This window comes from Mesoplodon densirostris, chromosome 2 (genome assembly GCF_025265405.1).
Source record: "Mesoplodon densirostris isolate mMesDen1 chromosome 2, mMesDen1 primary haplotype, whole genome shotgun sequence".
In the NCBI taxonomy this organism is placed as follows: domain Eukaryota; kingdom Metazoa; phylum Chordata; class Mammalia; order Artiodactyla; family Ziphiidae; genus Mesoplodon; species Mesoplodon densirostris.
This window is the reverse complement of record NC_082662.1, coordinates 47438699-47455266: the sequence shown is the minus strand read 5'-3', so window position 1 is coordinate 47455266 and position 16568 is coordinate 47438699. Positions and strand designations below refer to the sequence as shown.

The 16568-nt window shown below is 48.9% G+C and overlaps 1 protein-coding gene across 1 annotated transcript in view; it reads left to right on the top strand.

The window, feature by feature from the left end:
• DHCR24 (24-dehydrocholesterol reductase) overlaps positions 1-12792 on the top strand; it is a 36579-nt gene extending 23787 nt beyond the window's left edge. Inside the window, exons 7-9 of the mRNA XM_060089861.1 lie at positions 8328-8525; positions 8656-8834; positions 9905-12792. Coding sequence (XP_059945844.1) covers positions 8328-8525; positions 8656-8834; positions 9905-10058 — 531 coding nt within the window. The 3' untranslated portion in view covers positions 10059-12792. The remainder of the gene's footprint in view (positions 1-8327; positions 8526-8655; positions 8835-9904) is intronic.
• Positions 12793-16568: the final 3776 nt, after the last annotated feature.

The window sequence follows — 16568 nt, the reverse complement described above, 5'->3', positions numbered from 1 at the left end:
CATGATGTTGTGTGTCTACTATATCTAGTTTCAAAATATTTTCATCACCCTAAAAGGAAATCCTGTACCCATTAAGCAGTTACTCCCCGTTCCCTTTCCCCAGACTCTGGCAACCATCAGTCTGCATTCTGTCTCTATGGATTTACCTATTCTAGACATTTTATATAAATGGAATCATACAACATGTGGCCTTTTGTGCCTGGCTTCTTTCACTAAGCCTGTTTTCAAGGTTCATCCACGCTGTAGCATGTATCAGTACATCATTCCTTTTTGTGGCTGAATAATTCTCCATTGTATGGTTGGACCACAGTTTGTTTTTCCGCTCATCTGCTGGTGGACATTTGAGTTGTTTCCACCTATTGGCACTGTGAACAATGCTGCTGCAAACATTCATGTACAAGAATTTGTTTGAGTACTAGTTTTCAGTTTTGGAGGATACATGCCTAGGAGTGGAACTGCTGGGTCGCGTGATGATTCTGTGTATAACCTATTGAGGAACTGCCAAACGTTTTCCGTGGTGGCTGAGCCATTTTACATTCTCAACAGCAGCATGTGTAGGTTCCAATTTCTCTACATTCTCACCAGCACTTGTTGTTTTCTGGTTTTTTGCTATAGCTATCCTAGTGGGTAAGAAGTGGAATCTCACTGTGATTTTGACTTGCATTTTCCTAATGACTAGCAGTGTTCAGTATCCTTCCATGTGCCTATTGGCCATTTGTATATTTCTTGGAGAAGTATCTGTTCAGATCCTATGCCCAATTTTAATTGAGTTATTGATCTTTGTTGTTGAGTTGTAAGAGTTCTATATATATTCTGGATATTAGGCCCTTATCAAATACATGATTTACAAATATTTCCTCTCGTTCTGTAGGTTGTCTTTCACTTCCTTGATAATGTCTTTTTTTTTTTTTTAGATTTTTTTTGACGTGGACCATTTTTAAAGTCTTTATTGAATTTGTTACAGTATTGCTTCTGTTTTGGTTTTTTGGCCATGAGGCATGTGGGATCTTACTCCCCGACCAGGGCTGGAACCCACACCCCCTGTATTGTAAGGTGAAGTCTTAACCACTAGACCGCCAGGGAAGTCCCAATAATGTCTTTTTTTTTTTTTAACTTTATTGAAATATAGTTGATTTACAATGTTGTGATAGTTTCGGATGTACAGCAAAGTGATTCATATTCATATATATACACATATATATTCTTTTTGTACATTCTCTTCCATTATAGGTTATTACAAGATATTGAATATAGTTCCCTGTCCGATAATGTCTTTTGATTCACAAAAGTTTTTGGTTTTGATGAAGTCCAGTTGATCTATTTTTCCTTTTGTTACTCGTGCTTTTAGTGTCGTATCTAAGAATCCATTGCTAAATCCAAAGTCATGAAGATTTCTTCCTGTGTTATCTTCTAAAAGCTTTATGGTTTTAGCTCTTGTATTTAGCTTCTTGATCCATTTTAAGTTAAGTTTTGTATATGGTGTGAGGTGGGGGTCCAACTCCACTCTTTTGCATCACAGCAAGTGCAAGTTGTCACAGCAAGGCTGCGTGTTTCTGAAAACAGCAAGAAGGCCCTTGAGCTAGACCCATGGTGGAGAATGCTGTCAAACAGCAGCCATAGCCTAGATCATGTGGGCCCTTGTAGGTCAGGGGAAGACTTTGTATTTTACCTTGTGTGATAAGGAAGCCAGTGGAGGACTTGGTGCAGAAAAGTGACATGACCTGATGTTTGTTTTAAAAGGATAATTTTGACAGCTAGGTGGAGAGTGGACGGGGTGGGGGTGGCAAGATTGGGAGAGCGGAAGAAAGAAGATTCTGTCGTCCATGGTGGTAGCGGTGGAGGAGGAAAGGGGTCTCAGACCTGGGAGGTGCTGTGAAGGTTGGACCAACCAACAGGATTCCCCACAGATTGCCCTTGGGTGTGATTCCGAGGTTAGGGACCCAAGCAACTGGGTGACCTGAGGTGCCATTGACTGCTAGGGACAGCATGGGGGAGGGGTCTGGGAAGGAAAATCAGAAGTTTGGTTTGGGACATTGTCAGCGTGAGATGCTTTTCACACATCCAGGTGAGACGTTGAGTGGGCGGCTGGCACATACGTCAGGTCTTCAGGGCAGAGGTCGAAGAAATCCATATCACTGTGGGTATCATCAGCAGAGAAATGTTAATTAACACCGGGGGACTAGATGAGTGAGGGAGGTTAGAGAAGAGAAGTCCCAGAGCCAAGCCCTGCAAGTTGAGGGAGGAGGAACCAGCCAGGAGAGGAGAAGACGCCATCAGCCCGAGGGGAGGAGAAACCCAGGAGGACTGGCATCCCGGAAGCTACTTGAGGACAGCATGTCAAGAAGGAAGATGAACAGCTGTGTCAAATGCCCCTGAGCGAGATGACGACAAAGCATCGACCCCTGGTCTTAGTCGTGAGAAGGTCACTGATGACCTGGAGCCATGGGGCTGAAAGCCTGACGTGGGTTCAAGAGAAAACAGAGATAGGCAAGTGGAGACAGTGAAAATGGAAATCTGAGAAGGCTCAGTATAAGGGAAAGCAGAAAAGTAGGGTGGGAGCCAGAGGGGGATGTAGGATCTAGGGGAAATATTTTGTGTGACTGTTTTATTTTTTATTTTGATTTTTTTATTTTTGGCTGTGCCGCACGGCACATGGGATCTTAGTTCCCCAACCAGGGATCAAACCCGTGCCCCCTGCAATGGAAGTGCAGAGTGTTAACCACTGGACCGCCAGGGAAGTCCATGTGTGACTTTCAAGAAGGGAGAGGTTACCGCATGTTGACGTGCTGGCAGTGCAGGGGAGAGGGTGTGCTCGCAGGGTGAACCTTGAGGATGGATGGATCCTGTGCTCAGGTGGAGAGGTTGCCTTTAGGTGAGAGCATGGAGATTCACCCACTGGACAGGAGGGAGTAAGTGTTAATGGAACAGTTGCTACAAACAGGAGGACCATTTGGTGGGGGGAGGGTGTGGGAGTTCTTCTATTTTCTCAACGAAATAGGAAGCAAGGATTTTAGCCAAGACGGGGGGGTGAGGGGTTGTTGAAGGACTGAGGAGAGAGGAGATGGGAAATTGTCCCTTGGAGAGTGGGAATGAATTAACTGGGAAAATGTCATAGGATTGCTGGGCAACACTGGGCCTGCCAAAGATTCATGACCATGAGTTTACAGTGAGACCAGCCCTGGTGGTTGTGGATTTTCACACGTTCAGCTCTGTGGACGGGGTACAGCCTAGGGAGAAAGTTAGATTTAACCACGGTTGAGGTTTTGCAAATGAGTAGTACAAGTGGGGTGGGGTTGGAAAAGCCAGGACATGATCAGGATGAAATCCAAGCCAGCTGAGGGGGGCCAGTGAGGATGTGCGGGGCTGAAGGGACTGATATGGTGGCCTGGGTGCCCCGTGGGGTGAAGAATTGACGTCAGAGCACTGGAGGGCATGAGCAGCAGGAAGGAGAGTTAGTGGTGGTCAGAGGGCACACGCTCGGAATTGAAACTATGGAGATGCCAAATGAAGAATATTGCCTACCATCCAGTTCTGCAAGAATGAAGTCATTAGGCCTTGCGGTCACCGTCAACCCCCTCTGAAAGAAATTCAGGGCAAAGGTCATTAATGAGGCACTCTGTGCTATGGGAAAACTGGCAGATAAAGACAGCCTTCAGATAGGTAGATATTTTGGGGAGAAAATTTTATGAACCCAAATTCTTGGATCTTCCCATACTTAGAAAAGTACCAAAACCATTAATAAGATGGCTGTGCCTCATAACTAGCAACAACCTTCGACCGAGACCTGTGCTTGATTACACGTACGCTTTGCCAGAATCACATACATACTGATCTGGCCTTTACCTCTTCGGAACGGTTTCTCAGAGCCGTTTGAGAGCGGGTCTCCCAGGCTATAGTCAGTGAGACACTGAATAAACTCAACTCACAGCTCTGATGTGCTTTGTTTTTTTCCAAGTCAGCAGAGGCAATGAATACAGACAATAGGACAACATCGAGAGGTCAGCAAACTTTCTTAAAGGGCCAAATAGCAAAAGCTTTAGGCTCTGCGGGTCCTACGCCCTGTCGCAGCCGCTCAGCCCTGCCCTTGTAGCACAAAAGCAGCCACAGGCAGTGCACAAACAGACGTGCATGGCTGTGCTCCAGTGATACTATGTATAAACACAGGCAGGGGGCCAGATTTGGCCAGCAGACTGGATCCTCTTGCAGACCGATTCCCACGGGCTATAGTTCCTCATCCCCTGCTCTGGAGTGTGACAAGAGAGTCAGGGCAGAGGCCAGGTGGAAGGTAAGATCGCTGGAAGACAGGAGGCTGGGGCGTGGGAAAGATCATAGAGGTGGATATTAAATCACATCAGTGATAAGATGGGTGTTGAAGAAGGTGGCAGTGACCTGGGAACGAGGGAGATGACGGGGGTGGAGATGATGGGCAGGTGGCTGCAAAGCCGCTGAGGGTTTTCAGGGAATGGGAGGGGCAGAGACCTAGAAGCAGTAATGAGGAACCCACCTCACCTCCGTCTACCCCAGAGGGTCATGGAGAGAAAATGATACCACCTCGGAGGGCTGCAGGGGCCAGCCAGGTTCCAGCTAAGAGCAAGGAGAGGACACGACGGTCGAGAGAAGAGCTTGAGGATGGAGGGGGTTTGCTGCTGTCTAGACCACGAGAGAGCACAGGGGAGGGGTTTGGCAGATGGGGGGACAGTGGCCAGTGGGGTCAGGTTAAAAGACATTGCATCGCTGTAGCACATCAAGGGTGCTAGTGGGAGGCACCCAAAAGTCCACCGTGACTGAGATAAATAGGGATGTCAGGCATGAAGGAATTACACCTGGTGGTCTCCTAGGAGGAGGTGTCGGATCCCTTCTAATCGTAGGCTAGGTCTCTCAGGCAGGATGTGATGGGGCAGTGGTACGGGGTGGAGGAGTGGCCAGCAGAGGCTTCATCAAGGCCTGGGGAGCTCTGGGCTTCCCCCATCCCTGTTAATCCTCTGAGCAGTGTCCAGGCCCAGAGCGTTTGGTGGAAAGTTTTGCCAAAGGCAGAAGACCCCCGAGTCCCTCTTTATCCCTGCCAAGAGCAGTGTTAAGGATGTGGGAGGTGTGGTTTTGTCAAGAGCAGGGATATTTAAGAGACAGGAAAGGAAAGAGGGGCCAGCAAAGTACGTGAGGGCACATCCGAATGATAACAGCAGCAATGAACATGAATCACTCCTTACATGTTAGTTCTTAGGCCAGACACTTCACATGCATTCTCTCCATCTTCCTAACAGCCCTGTGAGGGTAGGTGCTAGTGCTATTTCCCCTTTACAGATGAAGAAACTGGTTTAGGTTATCTAAAGTAACACAACTCAGTAAGAGATAAGAGTGTATTGGTTACCTATTGCTGCATAATGAATTAACCCCAAATTGTGAGGATTACAACAACTGCCCTCTGTTATCTCAGTTTCGAGGCTCAGGGATTGGAGAGCGATGACGTGGGTGTTTCTGGCTCAGGGCTGCAGTCAAGGTGTCGGCAGGGCTGGTGTGCTGGAGGCTCTAGTAGGGCTGGAGAGTCTGCTTCCTGGAAGGGTCCCTCACGTGGCTGTTGACAAGAGGCCTCCGTCCCTTGCCACCTGGGCTGCTCAAGTGTCTTCACAACAGGGCAGCTGGCTTCCCCCAGAGCAGGTGATCCAAGAGAGAGACCAAGGAGGGGTCCTCAGTGCCTTCCATGACCCAGTCTTGGCACCTCGCCACTCCCGCCGTACTCTCTTATTAGAACGGAGTCACCAAGTCAGGCCCACACCCAAGGAGGGGGGAATTAAGCTCCACCTCTTGAAGAAAGGAGCAGCAGAGAACTCCTGGATGGGTTTTAAAACCACAGAGCTAGACCGCCTGGAGGGGTGGGATAGGGAGGGTGGGAGGGAGGGAGACGCAAGAGGGAAGGGATATGGGAACAAATGTATATGTATAACTGATTCACTTTGTTATAAAGCAGAAACTAAAAAACAAAACAAAACAAAACAAACCACAGAGTTAGGTTTCAAAATGAGGTTTGTCTTATATTTTTGTGCTGTTAAACACTAGCCTGTACTGCCTGAAGTTAAAGGAAGAATCTGGAAGGATGGGTATTTTACTACCAAGATGTGCGCACAGGAAGTTTGTTCAGGAGAACTCTGGTGATCCTCAGCTGCGAGGGGAAAGGGAAGCAGGGCCGGGCAGAGGGAAAAGGGGAGGTGTGAGGCAGTCACAACAAAGACCTCAGCCAACCCACAGGGAGCTCTGGGGCTGGATGGCCCTCCAGAGCTGTCCCACCTTGAGGCCAGGGGGCTAGAACTTCGCAGCCCCACCCCGTGAAGGGTGACCTTGGAGGTATTGCATGTTGGGTTCCAGACCACTGCAATAAAGCAAATATCACAATAAAGTGAGTTACACAAATTTTTTGGTTTCCCAGTGCATATATATATATTTTTTAATTTAATATTTTTATTAGGCTATAATTGCTTTACAGTGTTGTCCCAGCGCACATAAAAGTTATGTTTACACTATACTGTAGTCTATTAAGTGGGCACTAGCATTATGTCTAAAAAAAGGGGGGAGGCATACCTTAATTTAAAAATACTTTATTGCTAAAAAATGCTAACCATTATCTGAGCTGTCAGCAAGTCAGAGTAGTGACATCAAAGATCACTGATCACAAATCAGAAGTGCAATAAAACAAGGTCTGTCTGTACAGGGTCAGGCATCCAGGACAAAGAATGCAGTAGCGTTGTGTGCCGACACCCAGGATACAGTGATAAGCAGGAGGACGCTGCCATTTGTGACATGTATTTTTTTTTTAAGCCCATGGACTTGTCTGTGCATCGAATGTCTCTAGAAGGGTCCACAAATAATTCCTCAGAATGGTTGCCTTTGTGGAGGGGAAAGAGATTGGGATGGAGGAGGAATGATGAGTGGTCAGGGCTGTGAGGGAAATGGGATCAGGGCTTAGCCTTTGAGGGGGATTTCTGCTATGGGCCTGTGTGGCTTTTCCAAGGACAACCAAGGGAACAATAAAAGCCATGCTATTTCCTGAGCTTCTGTTGTGAGCCAGGAACTGGTGTAGGAGCTGGAATCTAACAGAGCAGAGAGCAGACAGGCCCCTCCCTCCCTCATGGGAGTGGGCTGGTGATCAGAGGAGATGATTCCAGGGGAGGGGAAGGGAGGGGAGAGGAAGAGTCATGCAGCCTCTGAAGCTTAGCCTGGGGGCTTCTTTGGGCAGCCACCGCTGACCCTAGTCTGACGTGGACCCTTTTATGAGCTGCCTCTGCATCTCTCTGTTGCAGCTCTTCACACCTGAGGTCAGGGACCACGGCTCGATGATCTGGGTATCCCCAGCACCCAGCACAGAACCTGGCACCTGAGCGCATAGGCGCCTCGTAATTGTCTAACGAATGAAGGAATGTCCTTGGCTTCTAGGGCCCAGGAGCTATGGGGATGGGGTATCAGGTGCACGCTGGCAGCCCTCAGGAAGACGGCAGACTGGGGGCAGGGAGGACGATCGTGAATGGGGGGCTCCTCCCTTGTGGAGGTTTGAGGCGTGGGAGAGGAAGGACAGCCCTGCTCAGGGGGGTTTCCCAAGAGGCCAGCTTGGGGGAGGCAGGGTGGGTAGCACTGTGCAGGGCCACAGGAGCAAGAGAAAGTGGCTATAGCTCTGCCTAGGACTGAAGGTAGCTGTCAAGCTTGGCTTTACAGGTGAGCAAAAATTTGCTGTTGTGTGTATGGAGGGATGGGAAGCAGTGACATTTTAATAGGGGCGTCAGAGAAGGCCTCTAAGGAGATGCTATAAACCAAAGGGCTCATCGTTGAACCTGAGCGAGACCTTCCCCACCTCGGTGGGAGCCGTCTCTGGCGGTGTGACCTTAGGGAAATGGCTTAAGCTCTCTGAGTATCCATCCCTCTTGCCATTCAACAGCATTCTCAAACATTTATGGAGTGTCTGCTCTGTGCCAGCCACACTGACCTCAGCCACTAGAACAGCAATGATAGCTTCGTTGTTATTTTGCTTCAGGCAATGGGCTGAGTGCCTTCCATTTGGTATCTTACCATTCATTCTCACGAGCCCCATTTTGCAGATCAGGAAACTGAGCTCAGGGAGGTTAAGTCCCCAGCCCAAGATCATCATCAGAGCTGGTAAATGCCGGAGCTGGGAATCAAACCCAGATCCAGCTGGGTAAATCCTGGGTACCACCACTCCCCGCCAGATAGGAGTGGACCTGTCGCATTTCTGTCCAGCACCAGAGGAGGACCCGGCCCCTGGCACCTGGGGACACTGGGCCCTGCTGAGTTCCTTCTCTCCATCCCCAACCCTTGTCTTTCAGGACATCATCCCCTTTGGCAACAACCCCGTCTTCCGCTACCTCTTTGGTTGGATGGTGCCTCCCAAGATCTCCCTCCTGAAGCTGACCCAGGGCGAGACGCTGCGCAAGCTGTACGAGCAGCACCACGTGGTGCAGGACATGCTGGTGCCCATGAAGTGCCTGCCGCGGGCCCTGCACACCTTCCACAGCGACATCCACGTGAGCCGGGCCGGGAGCTCAGTGGGGACGCGGGGTGAGGGTGGCCTGTGAGCAGTAGAGAGAGGGGAGTGCTGCAGAGCCTGCCTCCTGGGGGAGGAAAAGCACCAACACGCCTTCCCTGGCCCCCCAGGTCTACCCCATCTGGCTGTGCCCATTCATCCTGCCCAGCCAGCCGGGCCTGGTACACCCCAAGGGAGACGAGGCCGAGCTCTATGTCGACATTGGTGCCTACGGGGAGCCGCGTGTGAAGCACTTTGAAGCCCGGTCCTGCATGAGGCAGTTGGAGAAGTTCGTCCGAAGTGTGCACGGGTGAGCGAGTGCCCAGAGTGTGGCCGTCAGCCGCAGAGCGCTGATGGGGGTGCTTTAGACGTGTCCAGGGGCTCCCACTCCAGGTTGGAGGCCAAAGCTGAGGTTGGGGGGGTACTCAGGACCATGAAAACCACACAGAGGCCTGGACAGAGCATTGCTCAGAAACATCCTGGAACAAACCATGGATGTGCAAAATCCACGTGGACGAATCTCAAAATAATTATGCTGATGGAAAGAAGCCAGGAAAAAAGAGTACTGTATGATTCTATTTATATATATATATTTTATTTATATAAAATTCTGGAAAATGCAGATGAACCCATGGTGACAGAAGGCAGTTCTGCCTGGGATGGTGGAGGGTGATGGACAGACAACACGGGAATTTGGGGCATGAAGAAAGTTTGGGGGTGATGGATATGGCCGTTATCTGGACTGAGGTGACAGTTTCAAGGTTACAGACATACATCAAACTTATCAAGCAGTATGTTTCTTTTTTTTAATTCATTAAAAAAAATTTTTGTGCTTATTTTATTTATTTATGTTACTGAAGTGTAGTTGCTGTACAATATTATGTTACAGGTGTACAATTTAGTGATTCACAATTTTTAAAGGTCATAGTCTATTTATAGTTATTATAAAATATTGGCTATATTCCCTGTGTTGCGACATACGTCCTTGTAGCTTCAAGTTGTACACTTTCCTTATGTGCAGTTTACTGAACATCAAAAAAGAGAGAGAAAGCAGCCTGGCGACCGTATCGGGGAGACGGGCATTCGGTGCACTGCATTCTGCTCCTGACTCTGCCTCCACTGCCACTTAAAGCCCTGAGCCCAGATTCCACCCCCCGCCCGCCGTCTGTAAAATGGGGATAAAATTTCCTGCACCAGCCTCAAGCACTAGCTCATTAGGGGGATTAAACAAGAGAAATCCTCCAAAAGCGCGTCCTGCCCTGCAGAGCAGGCGGTGCATTAGGGGCGCATTAGGGATGGTTGGGGTTCTTTGCGCCCCTTTCCCCTCCCCGCCCCTCTTACCCCCGTCCCCACGTCCTCACCCTTGTGTCTGCGCTGCAGGTTCCAGATGCTGTATGCCGACTGCTACATGGACCGGGAGGAGTTCTGGGAGATGTTTGACGGCTCCCTGTACCATAGGCTGCGGAAACAGCTCGGCTGCCAGGACGCCTTCCCGGAGGTCTATGACAAGATCTGCAAGGCTGCCAGGCACTGAGCCGGAGCCCACTCGGAAGAAGGCGGACGCGAGGGCGGACCCTGTCCCCAGGGCCAGAAGGCATCTATCTTCCCTTCACTCAAGCTTGGCTGCTCTGCCAGATCCACACTTTCAGAAAGAAACCCCTCCAGAAACCCCACCCAGATGGCCCCGACAGCTTGCTCCCAGCTTTCAGGGGCAGCCAAGTAGAGTGGACAGGACATGAGATTTGGAGTCAGACAAACCCGAATCTAGTTCCCAGTTCTGCCGCTCATTAGCTGTGTGACTCTGAGTGAGTCACTCAGCCACTCTGAGCCCTGCTCCTCATCTGTTAAAAGGGGGTAATGCTGTCTGCCTGCTGTTGTCATCTAAGTCAAGCACCTGTCGCAGCAGAGATGCCGGAGAAGTGGCAGCTTCTGTTAGCACGGCTTCCCACTCAGCGTCACGTCGGACTAAAGTGCTTTGGATTCAGTGGTTGAGTCCGGGAAGGCTCCATGTTAGGTCACCTGGGCTCGGGTTTGGCTGAAGTGGGTGCCCTCGAGTTGCGCTGCCATCACTTGTCAGCTGCAAGACCTCCTCGCGGAGGGAAGGAAGGAAGGTTCCTCTCCATCCCTGGGGTCTTGGGAGGACAACAGATGGGGCGGGCCCAAGATGTGCTGTGCCAAAGCCAGGTCTGATTCCGAAGTTCTCCCTGCCATGCTCGGTGGCGCCTTGCCCCTTCCTCCTCCATGCTCAGGCTTGCAGGCCCACTGCAGCCATTGCCCAAATCCACTCAGAGGGGACTGTGTCCTTGGAGAAGACACTTCAGGGTTGAATCCTGGCCGGGCCCAGGCCTGGGACACCTGCCCAGGTTGGGTGAGTGGTCTCTGCTCTGAATTGAATCCAGAGGACCTGGGCTCATTCTTGGCTGTCCACCCTCCATGGCTCTTGTTCCCAGGACCCGCTTTGCCATGGTGGGGCTGTGTCCTCTGCTCTGCAGTAGGAGTGGGAGTTGGGGGGGTGGGACCGTGCCAAGCAGGAAAATGGAGCCCACCGTCACCCGGTTTCGTGGGGTTCCTCACTGCAGGGCTGAAAGAAAACAGCATCAACTTGATTTCTCCAACCACTCATCTCCCCCTTTTTTTCTTTCTCCCCTGGCCCCCAACTGTAGTTAATTTTAGTGCCTTACAAATCCTAAGCTCAGAGAAAATTTAGCTCCATTTCCATTCCAGAAGGAAGGAAACCTTCCCAGGTCCCTGCCCACCTAGTAAAGCTTGGTTGTTTATGCAGCTCCGTCTTAAGAACTGCCCAGCCTCAGCTGAAAACCCAGAATCTGAGAGGGAATTGTGTAAGGGAAGCTGGAATCAAGTGAACTGTGCCAGGCGGTGACGTTTTTGGGGAGAGAGAGAGAGAGCACTGCACCGGGAGCCAGGAGGCCTGGGTTTCAGTCCTTGCTGTATTCTTCACGAGCTCTGCACCCGTGGGCAAGTCATTTGTCCCTCTGAGCTGTAGTTTCCTCATCTGTCACATCAGCACACACAAGACCACCGGGGGCCCTTCTGCTTTAGAAGTGCAGAGCTGTCTTAAACACGACTGCAAACCCCGTGAAAAGCCTCTTGTGTGCGGATAGTCAGAGGAAAAACAAATGATCTAAGTGGACGCTTGGGGGTTGTCTGCCACTTAAGGTCCTTCCTTCAGCCCAGAGCCAGCTCTCATCTTTTCAGAAAGGCGCATCCATGGCCTCAAAGGAAGTGTCAGTCTTGGCACCACAGGTTGCCAGAATCCTCCCAGAGCCACGATTTGGCTGCCGAGGCTCAGTCATCCTTCCCTGGGCTTGGCACGCTGTAGTGTCTTGGCATGGTCCTGGGAGTTCTGGGCGCATTCAGGGCACTCAGAAGGCAGAGGAACCACTCTTCCCCATTTGGCCTCTGGAGGGGGCATAAGAAAAAAATAAGAAACCTCATTTTCTCGCTTGTATGCAAAGCACGTGAATACTTGGCATTAGCTCTCCTAGTGGGCCCGTGGGCTTCCCGCTCGGTGCTAAACTGATGATCCTACTTGCTGTAGAGGAATGGTGAGCCCGAGCTAGATTAGCCCAACAGATAAGGCCCCATCCTTTCACCAGTGGGGCCTCCGTCCCTGGGCCCCTGGGAGTGTGGGCAGAGATGCCAGCAGCTTCTGTTATCCTCAGTCCTACAAACCAAAATCCTGCCCTTCACAGACCTCACTCGGAACCCGGGGCTTGGAAGGGAGGGTCTGGGGATCACACCAGCCTCAGGTTAGTGTTTTGCTTCAGTGATATCTTGCCTAGAAAGGGGCAGTCTTCCAAGCATGTTGAGCTGAGTGACCAGCTCTTTCTTGTAGCCAGTCTTGTCACTACCCATCCAGGTGGTGGTTTCAGGTGGAATTAAACTTGGCACATGGCGGGAGTGGGGCAGCGTGTGTGGAAAGTATAAGAAGAGGCCTCCCTTCCGGAACGCTGAGTTTCTCTGCATGAAGGTTTTCTGTAAAATCCGGATTCTAGCCAGTTTCTTTGGCTGGAAGGATGCATAATCTAATTAGCTGTTACTGAAAGGGAAGGGGTGGGGATGGCAGTGAATGCTGTGTGATTTTTAGTTTTTTCCTTAATCGTGGGGACCACGGAAAAAGGCATGGGTCCCCCCCACCCCCCAGCAGGCTCTTGCAGCTGCAGGCGCTGTGCCTACTGTCTGAACACTTCATGTCCCTATGGCTGTGTGACCCCCGCTTCTGTAAGAATAAAAGTGTGATCTGGAAAGTAGCCTTTGTCGTTTCTTGATCAGGGGACCACGACGTGGAGGCACTCCGGGCTCAAGTGCAGGCTCCAGTTTCCCTCTGAACCCGCGAGGGCTGGAAGATGGCGGGGAAGGGACAGGTGTGTTAGGGCAGAGGGACCAGGGTGATTTTCTTAACTGTTTTTGAATTTCCGTCACCGTCACAATGATCTGGCATGGATGTTGATAATGTTCCCCTATCTGCAGTGTGGAGAACAGAGTACAAGGAGGAACTTGGAAGCTAGGAGACCAGTGAGAAGAGTTCAGGTGAGGTGGGGCTCAGATCGAGGTGGGGCTGTGCTTTTTAAGGCACCAGACCTGACCGAAGCTCTGGGCTGCAGTCCTGGCTTTGTCACTTGGATGACCTGACTAATTTTGGCAAATCAGTTAATCCTATTGAGACTCTTTCCTCATTTACACACTGGTAGAGACCACTAACTGTCCACCAAAACCCCTTCCTCCCTTTGAGCACACCACTGGACTACATTTCCCAGCCTCCCTCGCCCTCAGATGTGCCCTTGTGTTAGAGTCGCTCCAGGAGAATGTGAGCAGAAGTGGTAAGGCCCTGTGTGAGGTTCTCCTGGCTCTTCTGTTATTTGGACGCAGATGACAACCAGGCCATAGGTGGTAGCAGAGTCATAAGGGGAAGGAGCTAGATCTCGGAATCACTGTATGGAGAACTGCCCACCAACCTGAACTTTGGCCTGGTCTGGGAACAAGAAATAAACTCACTGTAGTTGAGTCACTGCATATTCAGGACTATTTATTAGAGCAATTTAGTTCACCCTAATTGTTACAGGTCGTCAGGTTTAAATGAACAGAGACACAAGGGTTGAGTTTAGTGCAATAAAGTTTTATGCAAATGCATAGATATACATGATGGACGTTTTCCTAAAATATATGTGATGTCAGGGTCCCATCCTAAAGTTGTTTGAGAGGAACCCCTTAGGAAATTCTTTTTTCAATTGTTCAGTTTCACAAATCAGGATTTGTAAATTCTCCTTAAAGGAGAAATCTTTAATGTCCTTAAAACAGATTTTGTAGTTGAAACCTGAAATATCACCTTATATTTGAATAGCATGCAACATACAATATCTTCTTTAATCCTCACAGTCCTGTAACAAAAGCAGGTCAGTTTTTATCCCCATTTTACAGATGAGGAAAGTGAAGCTCAGGAAAGGTCAAGTGATTTGCTTGGAGGCCACATTGAGGCCGTTAACGAGTTAAACAAGGATGCAGACTCATGTCTTAAAACATCAAAATGCTTCAAGAGCCTCACCCCGAGCTAGTTGAGACCTTAGCTCCAGGTCTAGAAACAGTGAAATGAGACCCTTGGCTGAGCCCCACACGTAGTGGGGAGTCAGGAATCTCTTCATGAACTCAGCTCAGAAAGGAAGCCACTAGGGATCAGCAGAGGGTTCTGCTTTGACCCAAAGCATTTCCTTCTGCAAGGGAACCGTCTTGCCCTACCAGACCCTGTGGGCACTGTGGGCAGTGTCCAGACACCAACATTCAGGCCAGAGTTGCAACAGTTGGTTCTCCAAACTTGGCTTATATAAGAAAAATCACACACACACGCACATACACACACACGTACACACACTACACAAGTTAAATGTAGATGTGTTTCAAAAATATGTTTTCTAGCTATGTCCTGGTGTTAAGATGGCCTACAGGTTTCATCCTGTAGGATCGCTGTAGTCATTGCAGGTTGTGAAAGATTGGGAGGATTTGTTGAGTTCTAGGAGGTGGTATTTTGATTCTATGGACTGTTTGTGACCTGAAATTCATATGTTGACAGTGTTATGGAATTGGGAGGTGGGCCTTTTGGGAGGTAATTAGGCCATGAGGGTGGAACCCTCATGATAGGAGTGGTGTCCTAAGAAGAGAAATGAAACAGCTAGCCCTCTTTGTGAGGATACAAGATGCCCATCTGCAGACCAGGAAGAGGGCTCTCATCAGATCTTCCAGCACCTTGATCTTGGACTTCCCAGCCTCCAGAACCATGCAAAATAAATTGTTGTATAAGCCACACAATCTGTGATAATTTATTATAGCAGCCTGAACTGCTGATGACAGATGGTTTGAAGATAGTTGAGCCAAGGAACACAGAAATAGCCGAATCCTGCTCTGCCCATCATACTCCTCCCCATGGGTTTCCCTAGGGGGTAGATCCAAAGGAATGATTTAAAAAAAAATGGGGCACTGTAAGATAATAAAAATAAATAAATATAGATATAAATGTATATCTATAGATAGAGATGATAGATAGATAGATGATAGATAGATAGATATAGCTGATAGATAGATACTTCTGGTTCCTGACACTGAACTCCTAAATTTCTTGGAATTTCCTGGGTAATGGGGTGTCTTTTGTTCTAATGAGGTGACTCTGGGTGGGCACCTGGATTGCTCTTGGATGGGGGCTGGTCACCAGAAAGGCCAAGCCATGATTTCAGCCCCTGCCACCACCACCCCCATCCTCCAGGGTGGGGAGAGGGGCTGGAAATGGAGTTAATAATTGATCATGCCTGATTAGGCATGTTCCTGATTTTGTAAGACCATTCGTTCTTCTACATACGAAGAAACCATGAACAGAGCTCACAACCATCTCCTGCATATAATCTGTAACAGAATTGCAGGGATTGGCAGTGAAAGCAAATAAAGTCAGCAATCTAGGGATCAATGGCCACAGCCTGAATCACTCTTGGCTGACCAATTAAACAACAGATAGTTGTGCATTCGTTGTATGCTTGGCACTATGCTAGGCATCCCAGCATGACAACAACAGGTAATCTCTGCCTGAAATTGCCAACTCTCTGTTTTGCCACCTTGACTCATATGAAGGACTTGAGGTATATCAAGCATATTTGCAGCTTAACTGATGAGTAAACAGAGTGGGTAATACCCCCAAATCCTTAAAATAAGCAGAATAAGCAACACTTTATAGGAATTGCTTATAGGGGTCTTCTCCAACTTTCTGATGGATGCCTACAATTCCTCCACTAGAGTCCTATCTTGTTAATATAAGGGTTAAAATGCAAATAACTTCAGAAAGGAAAACATTAAGTTGTTTTTAATCAATTATGCCTCCTTGTTAATAAAATACTTAGGAGTAAGTTTTTAGGAAGACGGGATGAGAGCAAGAAAGAGTGCAGGAAAGAGACATTGGCAAGTAGGTAAAAAGTTGAACTGAATGTTGAGAAAATGAGTGACCCACAGGACTGAGTCAAATAAGTTATGAATTATTGTTTTGGATGAGCAAAATCAAGGTAGATTGTTACATAAGAATAGAAAAATACTAAAATATGGCTATTTCTAAAATTTTTCAGAAATTTCTCTACTAAGATAAAAAGCAAATGTGTACGACAGTGAACAAATCAAACGGTTATTGATAATAAAGCCACAATGTCAAGGGCCTGAACCAAGATGGTGGAGTAGCAGGACGTGCTCTCACTCCCTCTTGTGAAAACACCAGAATCGCAGCTAGCTGCTGGACAGTCATCGACAGGAAGACACTGGAACTCACCAAAAAAGATACCCCACTTTCAAAGACAAACGAGAAGCCACAATGAGATGGTAGGAGGGGCGCAATCACAGTAAAATCAAATCCCATAACTGCTGGGTGGGTGACTCACGGACTGGAAAACACTTATACCACAGAAGTTCACCCACTGGAGTGAAGGTTCTGAGCCCCACATCAGGCCTCTGAACCTGGGGGTCCGGCAACAGGAAGAGGAATTCCTAGAGAATCAGACTT